The sequence below is a fragment of the Balaenoptera ricei genome, chromosome 5 (assembly GCF_028023285.1).
Source record: "Balaenoptera ricei isolate mBalRic1 chromosome 5, mBalRic1.hap2, whole genome shotgun sequence".
NCBI classification, from domain to species: domain Eukaryota; kingdom Metazoa; phylum Chordata; class Mammalia; order Artiodactyla; family Balaenopteridae; genus Balaenoptera; species Balaenoptera ricei.
Genome location: NC_082643.1, coordinates 129,835,762 through 129,846,796, shown reverse-complemented (window position 1 = coordinate 129,846,796; position 11,035 = coordinate 129,835,762). Strand labels below are relative to the sequence as shown.

The 11,035-nt window shown below is 43.7% G+C and overlaps 1 protein-coding gene across 10 annotated transcripts in view; it reads right to left on the bottom strand.

Moving 5' to 3' along the window:
* Positions 1–231: 231 nt before the first annotated feature.
* JADE1 (jade family PHD finger 1) overlaps positions 232–11,035 on the bottom strand; it is a 56,370-nt gene continuing 45,566 nt past the window's right edge. For all 10 annotated transcript variants that reach the window (XM_059923595.1, XM_059923599.1, XM_059923596.1 and 7 more), the window contains 2 exons: positions 7,052–7,169; positions 232–3,390 (listed from right to left, as the gene is read on the bottom strand). In XM_059923595.1, the coding sequence (XP_059779578.1) occupies positions 2,480–3,390; positions 7,052–7,169 (1,029 nt within the window). In that variant the 3' untranslated portion in view covers positions 232–2,479. The remainder of the gene's footprint in view (positions 3,391–7,051; positions 7,170–11,035) is intronic.

Below are 11,035 nucleotides of genomic sequence, written 5' to 3'. Positions count from 1 at the left end.
GATAAAGCTTTAAAAAAAAAAAAAAAAAAAAGAAGGAGAAGGAGAGAAGAGCAAATGGTTCCATACTCAGAGGGCAAGTGGGCAGGTTTTGCTGGCTGCAGCTCATGCCGCCTCGTACAGAGTTCCCAGCAGGACATGAAACTCACTCACTCACAGAGCTGCCATTACACTGTCAGAGAAACCGAGCTCTGTACCATTTGCATTTCAGAGCAGGAATTAACAGTGTGGGCTTTTTGTTTTTGGGTGTTTTGTTCTTGTGTGGGGTTTTTTTGTTTGTTTTGTTTTGTTTTGTTTTTGGTTCAGCATAACTTGGAACGTTTGAAAGCTTTTCAACCTAAATGTGGGGAAAAAACAGGTAAGGCATTATTTTTGCACAAAACTAGCATTCCTAATAGTGCAAATGAATCTGGTACCTCTTATAATGGTGAGAGGTCATACACTTACTAGAATTTAGATTTTCTTTCTATGGCTTGACAAATTATCCCTCTATATATTCTACTCTCACCCAGAGCTGTTGCTGTAGTCAAAAGATAACTGTAAATCGAGTCCACCTTCTCCTGTATCCAGCAAAAGGTATTTTGCTCATATGCAGAAAAAAAAAAAAATTTTTTTAAATTATGCCAAGTTAATGTACAACTTGGATTCATAAGAAACTTCTAGTATCTGTAGCAACAGTTTATCTGGACAACAGTCTTTGAAAAATGAGCCCCATAGCTCAAAAATAGTCAATCTAAAAACCTGGGTCATTCTTTCCCCTCCCCTGAATTAGCTACTAAAATGTATTCGAAAAGTTAAGACTTGGTTTGAAAATGTCATACATACAATGGGTATGTATCAGATCTACTATTTGATCATCTGATAAAACTTGCATAGCAAGATGGAATTCAATAAGCCTTTTTCCTTGTTGACAATCATCTGGAAGACTTGAAAGGTAACTACAGAACTCAAAGCATTACTCATTAAGTATCAGAATGTCCCTGCCACATGGAAACAAATGTATAAATGAATCAGGAATCTGGATACTGATATTAACAAACTAAAGGATAATTTAGGGGACGTTGGGCTTGTTCCAAGTGCCCATAATTCTAAATCTCATTGCTACTTAAACTTTCCTTAAGTTTGATTCACAACTACATTGAATTCCAAAAAAAATTAACAGGACCTTAACACTACCCACTGTCTTAATACATAATGCACTGCAGTGAGTGCAAGAACAGAACATTGTACTGAAATTTAATGCTAACTTTGTTATTGCTGATAACTTCCTAGTTATTGCCGTTTGCAATTAGAAAGTCCAAGTTACGAACTAGAGCTTAGAACTCTGACTCCAGAAAACCTATTACACTTCAATCTCTTTCCTGTATAACCTTGGTCAATCAATGTGGTAAGAGGTTATCGCAACTTATTGCCTTTCTATTTTTTTTTTTAAATATAACCTATTCTGCTTTTTTTTTCCTTTTTTTTTTTTTTTTTTTTTTAAAGGAATCCGTTCATGTTGGAAGGCCGGATTCCCCAACATATGCACTAGTGGTCGGCTCTGGGAAATATGAGTCACCAGAGTCTGGAAGTTCATCACTTGAACTTGAATAGCCATTGTATTCTTGGAAGCCAGATGATGGCCAGTTTTTGCCAATGGCCAGCGAAATTCCAAGCTGGCCCAAAAGGCAGTGGTTAGGGAAGAGAAAGGTCAAGAGGACTGGTAAAGACGGGACCTCAACTGCCCTTTCTCATAGATGGAACTTTGTAATGGCTTCACTCTCCACCAGCCCTATGTCCACAACACATTCAAGGGCTTCCGGCAGCAGGACCTTGCTTACATTTACCCTAAATCTCCAAGCTCCAGCAGCTCCACCCTGTCCCTTCAGATCTTCCAGTAATGACTTTTAAACTTTCTCTTCCCTCATCTGCTATATTTACACATGAATTCCCTAGAGTTACTGAAGCTTCAGAGCTACTGCCCGTATACTATAATGCAACAAAAACAGCCTTGTGGGCCAAAGTATAAATACGATTTCAAGATCCACCACAGTCCTAGAAAATAAGTTTTATGGGCTATTAAATGGTACGTGAGCGTTTCTCAAGAACCATATCTGATTCTGTATATTCAGGTAACCAAGAGTTTGTGCTTTGGGAAGAATACAGAGGGCAATAAAACCTCATGAGGCTTATTTAAAAGCCTTGCCCTCTTTAGAAACTTGTTTCATCCATCCTTATTTTAGTGTTTCATTCAGCCTCTAGTCTTAGCAGTGTCTTACGGTTACAATCTAACTCTTTGTGTTTCCTCCACAAGTTGCAAATAACACACTTCTCACAACAATGATTTATAAATGACTCTGAAAAAAAAAAATTCAATCTGAATTGCAAGTAAATGTGTTTGTTTGTGTAGCTCAGGAGTGATGGGTTTCTGCTCGTCCCCCGTGTCCGAACTCTCGCCTGCTCGATGACAAGCCCGTGGTGCTCCCAAGCCGTCTCTGTTTCATCAAGAGGCCAAAATGCTTCTCCTGATAATGTCTGTCCTCCTGTTGATAGTGCTGCTGGCATGCATACATTTCTTTTCCGATGCCTCGCTCTCAGAGTCACTCATTTCTACATCAGGGACGTACCCGTCATTCTCATGGTCAGATTGCAGCTTGCTCTTTGCCCTCTCCTTGGCTGGAACTCGGCCTAAGCCCAAACAGGGGTAGTCTGAGTGCTGGCGGCAGGGCCCCTCGCGGGCCTCTCCCTGCTGCTGCCGTTCCCCCTTCTTTGGAATCCGGAATCCTCCCCAGTTTTTCACTGGGCTAGCAGGTGTTGTAGGCACTTTGACTGCAGTCTGGTTACAGTTTACTTTGATTAGGGAGCCGTTGCACTTGGGCACCATCTCCTTCCTCATGCCGGGTGCTGACTGCCCCACTCCAGGGGAGGTGGCAGCTCTTGTGTTGTCCACATGCCTCTGGGACACGTCTGTGGACCTGAGAGGCTTGTGACTCTGTTTGAAAGGTCTGTCCTTCAAGTCTCCCTTACCAAGATCACAATGAAAACGGTGGTCTCTTCTGTTCCCGTGGTCTGGCATCACCACACCGTTTTTCTGTTGTGCTGATATGAGACGTGCTTCTGCAAAGGTCTTTTCAAAACTCAAAAAGCTCTCTGGGACCACCATCCCCTCCCTTCTACTGCACAGGTCTGGCTGCTTTAGCAGGGTTTTGCCTTCACTCCCAGCACTACTCTGCAATGGATCTCGCTTGTGGGGCTTTTTCATCGCGTGAACCAAGGAAGTGCCCATTTGCTTCCTGAAGAATGCAGAGTGCCACCTCAGGTCCTCTATCTGGGGGGCGTCGGGGCCCACAGAAGGACTGTTAAACAGAAGCATGTTTTCCAGTGAGGAGGAGGAGCAGGAAGAAGAAGGCACACCTATGAACATAAAACCACAGATAAAGAAAAAATTACAGCAGAAGCAAATCCGGAATAATAAAATTCTAGACCCCTAGCAGGGCCTACTAATGCAGACTTCCCACCCGACAGTAAAACATACAGCCACCCAGTTTGTAAAAGTTTGGTTTTTATAGTAAAGGTATTACCTGCCGTGAGAATCTGAATACTCAATATGCTCTATTTTCTAAAACAGCTTAAGTTCATGTACTTTTTCATGAAACAATGTCTTTTCAAGGAATACATTTTCCGTCAAACAAAATAACTGATCTGATTTTCAAATGGGATTCACTGCGGAATCCGTCTGCGGTGAAGCAAGCACTGCTTCCACCCGGTCTCAGAGCAGCGCCTGCCAAGAGCTGCCACCTGCCACACCTACAGACGGGGGCGGGGGGTGGGCACCACAGCCACGGGGCGGGGACTGGGGCTCTTAAGGTTCTTTCTCCAAATTATCTGCACCCTCACAGGGCTACATGGCTATGATGAGGATAAATACACGTCAATTGTGAAATGAATAAAGGAAGGTGTTTGAAATCATTCTTGACACAGAGTACATCTGTTTACTCTCATATGTAAAACCCATTTGTGGAATTAAACTGAATTGCCATCCAACACAAGGATAAGTTAAACTGGTGTTTTTCAAACATTTCTGAGGCAAATCACAGTTAAGAACTAAGTTTCACAATGTAACCCAGTAAAAGCTCACTTTTCATGCAATCATATTAGCCTTCATCGCCTGATAGGCACTCTGACAGTTTCTATTCTATTTCACTTGTGTTAATGCTAGTGATGACCTGCTAAATTCATCTCACAACCCAGTAATAAATTGTAACCCTCAGTTTGAAAAATACAGGGTGAACTCATAACATACTAGAGTTCATCAGAAGGACCACGTTCCTGCAAGAGCCTCCAGGGCATCTACAAAGAGCAGTTCTCATGTTTTCTGAGTTGTTATGAACCACCCGGAAAACAAGGTTCCACCCCAGAGTAGCAGGCAGGAGCCCGTGTGAGAGCTTAACTGCCGAGCGGAAACGGACACTGCACGTAAACAGAACAGAGCTAGCAACTCCTCTAAACGTAAAATTATCATGACCGTAGGGGAGGGCGTTTTACAATCTGCTGGTTTAGAAATGCCTGCTTTCTCAATAATCAAACTCAGGGTCAACCTTCACGCCACACGTCTATTTCTTTTATTCGGTCACCTACTGTGGGAAAATAGGAAGGTAAGAGGGGCTGACATCTTCCGAGCTCTGATTTCTCTCTTGACTTGGGATCCATGTCTCTGAAGAGCCTCTGACTCCCCTAAGTATTGTCTCCACTGAGTACACTCACCCAGCAGAAGGGCCCTGCCCATTCTCGGGACCACGGGACAGTTTAAACCATGGACCCTAGTGACACGTGTAAGTCAGGGCCATCTCTGCCTCACTCGGAATCATCTCTCTTACAAGGTAGATCAGTGTGAGGCACGAATGACACAACTGAAAGTCTGAAACTGGAAGAAGAAAAACGGCAGCCTAAGGGGTTTCCACTTCGTTCCCTGGGGCAGTTCACAGGAAGATTACCATTGCTTCCAACCCGTCATACCTAGTATGGGTCATTCCTCAGAGGGTGGGGAGGACCCCTTTTCCTGTTCTGAAACAGCAGTAGGACTTCTGAACGTAGATCTGCATTACAGCTGTTACACAAAACACTTCCTAACCTTGTTAAGAAGCTCAACCGCTTACCAAAAAACCTCAGCCATGAAATACAAGGGAAAAAAAAAAACAACTGCCTGCAATAACCATGAAAAACGACTCAAGTGAAATCAGATGAAAACGTTCTTTACAGCTTATCTTCATAGGTAATCACTCATTACATAAGGACTTTTAACAAGAGTCACAGAAAGCCCTCCACTGGCAAAGGTCCACAGACACAACCTGCACGAATGATCCTGGGCAACAGCAGCTCGGCCTCTGCAGCTGGAGGCTGGGTGATCCGCACCAGACAGCCTTGGGCGGGGGGCTGCTGTTTACACAAGGACACACGGGCAAGGGAGAAAACAGGTCCCCTATTTTATTTGCATTCAAGTAGGAATAATGAAGAGACAGAAGTTCACCTTAAAGAATCCGAGTCAAGCTGCTTGTACTTGTGATACCCTAACTCAGAAAAATTTATTTTAAAAGTCTGACAACTAAACTCTAAAGTCTAGCTGACGATATACACGATATATCTGGGAAATATTTACTCTTGGGAAGGAAATTACCTAGGATAATATTATTAATACATTAATGCTATCAAAACAATGTAACACACTTGAAGAATATCATTTAAAACTCCCCAAGCTTTTTTTCTCTTTGTTCGGCTGACCAGTTTGCCTCTAGTCGCACATATCCAGTTAGTTTTAGGTAAACCCAGAATTTGCATTTCAACATCATAGGTTATAACAACTTCTTTGTTGTATCCGTGTTTCCTAATCTACAGAGACGAAAAGCCACAAAAGCAGAAGGGAAGAGTAAGCCGGTTGACTGTACAAAAGGCAAGCAGTGCAGACATTGCTGCTGTAACTTCAAAGGGCAGCAGACACGAGGTCCCCTAAGACCTGCCTGCTCGTGGGTCATGGTCCTGCCTGATCCACACTCAACAGACTCCCTCCTCCTCCTCTGAAATCCTTATAACGCCTGCTTTCTGGGGCTTCTGACCACAGAATGTTAGTGCTGAAAAGCACTTCAGAGGGCAGGATTCTGGACCGAACCTCTTACAGACCAAAAGAGTCCCAGAGAGGTTAAACAACTTGCCCTCCTATGCACTTGATCTCAAAGTCACTGAAGTGTTCTCTGGAGCGGGAGGGGGGAAGTCCCTGTCTTAGTTTTCTTTTTCTCTTTTCCAGAGCAAAGCAAAATAGGCAGCACTAAACAAATACGTTGTGCTGAATCTCAAAAGTATTCAAAATTCCAACTACACCAAAATAATCCACTGTGAATGTTGTCTAAACATGGATGTGTGCCTTTAGTACACAGTCTTAAGATACATTTACCATATGTTACAGGTAGATCCAAAGGCTAGATAATTATAAATCTTTTTAGGTATCCCCATGATACTTTACATTTATCAAGTGCTTTGCAATATGTAAGTTACTCTTTCGAGTCTCACAGTAGTTCCCAGGAGGTAGCTGGAGATCTCATCCTCACATTACTTGTGAGGAAACGGGGGAGACTTAGAAAACTTAAGACTTGCTTGTGTTGAGCCTTTAAGTAGACAATATAGGATTTGACCCATACATGAGGCCCTGTGAGGAAACGGGGGAGACTTAGAAAACATAAGACTCGCTTGTGTTGAGCCTTTAAGTAGACAATATAGGATTTGACCCATACATGAGGCCCTGTGAGGAAACGGGGGAGACTTAGAAAACATAAGACTCGCTTGTGTTGAGCCTTTAAGTAGACAATATAGGATTTGACCCATACATGAGGCCCAATTCATAGCCCTCTCCTCTAGACTATGGTGCCTCGAAAGCCTAAAGATTTTCTTCAACAACGAAAGGCTTTGCTTCTTTGATTCTTCTACAGTATAAAAGAAAATTAAAGAAACTAGCATTTTTTTTCCCTTAACAGAGGGCTTACAAACCCCTGCCCTACTGTTTGACCTACCGGGGCTTAATGCATACCTGAAACTCTTTCTTGCTCCAAAAGCTTAGTGTAAAGATTGAATATCTGTTCCTGGACTTTGCACACAGATCGTTTAATCTTTTCCCTGCGGGTCACCATGTAAGTGAGGTTCCGAACCTAGAACGTAGAGAATAAAGATTCTAAGTAAGCAATACATTATAACAGGACTTTGGTGTTTTGTTTTGTTTTCTCTTTACCTGAGAAAAATTTGTCCTACTAGGTCCTTGAGTGACTTTTGATATCCAAATGTACTTTAAACATTTTATCTAATCTCTAAGCCTCCCTCTGGGGTGCTAACAAGTATTCTGCGTATACCCCTCAAGGTGGGTAGCAGCACAAAAGAGGCTGTAAGAGGAGGTCCTGCCCCTGCACCACACCTGGCCGTAGGCTCCTCCTGGTGAAGAGACAGACAGACGCCCATCGGTGTCCAAGTCCAAACGTGCCAGCTCTTGCCAAAGGACTCTGCTTATCACCCCTCAGTATCTTCTTCCCATGAATTCTATCGTCAGAGGCTTCAGAGCAGTTCAGAAGCCACCTCTGCTGCACTTTATCAAGCATCTTCTGAAGATGGAACTAGATAAGCATTAGGGTCAAGGGCCATCAGAGGGAGGAGCCCCTCACAAAAAATGTCCCTACACAGGGCTCTCACTAGAAGGCCAAGTAGTCACCAGGAATCCAAGTAAACTTCTTTTGTTAACTGGACACTGAACTCTCTGAATTACCTTGGAACTTAAAGGTCGCTAATGTGTTCCTACAGCATGTGAACACCTAGGGAACATCCTTCTTGCTTTGCCATTGACTTGCTAGGTCAGCCTCTCAAGGCCAGCTTTCTGTATCACCACTTGAAAAATTGATACTGCCCTCTTCCCGATTCATTGGTCAGTAACTGAGAAGACCCCAGCCCTAGGAGCTCCACTTTGCGTCTGATGTGCAACCACTGGGGAACTGCATGCATATGCTCATTAACCAGTAGTAACTAATCAACACTTAAATTTGTTCCCCATTTTCAAAGCCACCTGTGATCAGTCAATACAGAATCAAATTTTAATGACTTAATCAATAAACCCCCTTAAATCTCTCAGTCCTAAAACCTACTGGTAAAACCTGATTAGATTGCATGGGCCTGACAACACAAACGTCAAATGCAACACACCAGATAACACAATTAAACCTTTCTTCAGGAAGATGTGGACAAGACCACCCCAGTAAGCTCAGTGGGAAGACTGAAAACAGTGACTGCGTATCCCCATCAGCTCCTACACCAAAGGCATGACTGCACTCTCCTAACGCTTGGGCAATCCCTTCTCCTGCCACCTTCCCCGAAGGTCACTAACCTTTTGGCAGCGAGCGTGGCAACAAGCGACACACACAGCCCTGCATTTTGGCTTATGTACAGATACACCACCCCTAAAGAACCCTAACAATTCCAGCTGTTCTTCCCCAGTTGTGTTCAAGGCAGCCTCCTTTCCAAGAGGACACGAGGCATTAAGAGGAACAGGTCAGCTGGCTTTCACATTTGCATTGTTCGCGTTGTAAGTGGTGTAATTTCCTGGCCTAAAGCAGGACCACCAAGTCAGGCTTCTCTTGATCCTAACCGATTCACTATTTGTTTAAGATCTTCCTAACACTTCTTGATAAAAATAAAAATTATCTTAAAGAATTGAGAATAAAATCACTCTTCCTGTCTCAAAGTAAATCTTATTTCAGTGTCATTCACCCTGGTTAAAGCACATTCTTTCTCTGACAGCCACACCTCCCCCCAGGCCAGGAAGTAGGTGTCCTTTATAAGAATTCTGACCAGTTTGGGGATGGAGGTAGCTAATAGGCGACTCTCTTTGATAAATATTGTTCCACCCAGGGGAGATTAAGAGTAGAAGGTCAAAAAGAGGAAGGGGCCGAAACTAGATCCTTATCACAGGCTCAAAACAACTGGAAAACATACAGAACGGTTTTTACATTACGACAGGGAATCCAACTTGTGGAAATAGGAAATGGAAACCAACTGTCTGACACCGTAGGAGTGGACAAGGTTACTCTCCTGTTCAAGTCAGATGTACAACAGAGATACATCTTTTTTACTTAAAATTGTCAATGGAAAGAGCAGAGCCAGAGAACCTGAACTTTGTATATTACTCACATTTAATTTTGGTGTCTTCAACCACTTCCCCCAGGAAAGATTTCCACCCTGGCTGTTAGGTGGGAAAATCCCACTTCCATTCCCCATGATTTCTGATAAGAGACATCTAACTGTGACCCCAAGAAGCAAAGGTCGGGGTTTTCAATTGGAGCAAATCAGCCCCTGAATAAACCAGGCCGGCTGACCACATTAGTATAGTGACTGCCCCAAACCTTACCTCTCTCATGCACAGAACACCCCAAAGGGCAACTTCCATAAGCAGCCCCTGTATGTAGAGCTGAACTGAGGCTCTGTCCTCAACACACACCCTGCTTGGCCCTTCCTGTACACTGCTAGACGGCTAGACCTAACCTCCCCCCCAACCCCGCTTCATCTTCTCCCAATTGCCAGTGAGGTGGTACGCAAAACAACCAGCTCTCGGCTGCACCCTCATACCATGTTAAACCCAAGAGTCAGGCTTTCCCCAAAAGCAGTGGTTCCCAAACAAACACGTAGGGGCCCTAAAACACAGAATGCTGGCCTCCAACCCCACCGTTTCTGGAGTCAGAGGTGGGATCCAAAACTCTGCAGGTCATGTTGCTGCTGGTTGAGGACCACATGCTAAGAACCACTGCCCTCAGGAACTCAATCATGATCTCAAGTTTTCCTGAATCCCAAACATTGCTTGCAACACTAAAGCTTAACATGCCTCTTGTTCAGGGACAACTGTAGCCTCTGTCAGACTGTCAAGAGGTGACCATTCCACCAAATGTTGAGTAAAATGGTCCCCCGGGACCTGGCCCCTTTCGATGCCCCAGCCGGGAGTGCAGAGGTAGCATGTTTTTTATCTGAGCAAGCACTCATTTGCTGAACTCGTGTTTATTGCATCCTTTAGAAGACAATGTTTGGGGGAAAGGAATCCCACCAGAGTGAAGTGGCAGCCCTGGGAACTTGGCATGGCACCCGCCATATATCGGCAATCGTGTCTTCAGGTTCCCAAACCCTGCTGAGTCCATTTCTGTCATCTAACTTTCTGATCCAGAACTGGAACCCGGGTGTGCAAAATGCCCCACGGTGTATACCTGCGGGAAAGAGCAGCTACCGTTATCACTCCAAGAGTTGTCTGCCTCTCTAATGAAGGCTGCTCACTTGTCAGTTCTGAAGTGACCACATGCCTTGACCACAGTCCCACATGTTAACCTGCTACGAAATGCTGTTGTGTGAACTGGGCAGGACTTTAAGTTACTTGAAAAACAGACTTATGATTTATTCTTATTGTCACCCCTGCCCTGATGAGTCTTTGGCCTAATACACCTCTTGTTTATAGTTACAAATAACTGTGCATTCTGGGGCATGGCGGCCAAGATCTCCACTTTTTAAAGCCTCCACCATCGCAGGCCTCGTGGAAAATTCTGGAAAACACATTTTTCATTTTAATAAGCCCGTTTTAAACTGACGCTAAATGCCCTCAAATCTCTTAGACTCTTTAATACAGTAAATATAAGTAATACCACACACACAAAAATCCTGATTTATTCCCTGTTTCTCATACATCATTGGCATCATTCTACTTAAAACGCAACAGTGATGACTCCAAAAAAAAAAAAAAAATGTTTAGAATTTAATCATAAGTGCGTGTTAATCTGAGTAACTTAAGTACAGAAAAGAGTTAGTACACCACAAGCATTTTCTACACTTTTATTTTGTGGTGATTGTGAGACAAACACAGTCCAAACATGAGACTTTTCGTCCTCCCTCCTGAGGACTATCTGACTCCAAAGCTCATGCACCCCAAGTACAGCAGTTGTCAGGTTGGGATAAGGCTTCTCACCAGGATGCGAGTTCCTCCCTTCTGAATCCCTTTCTC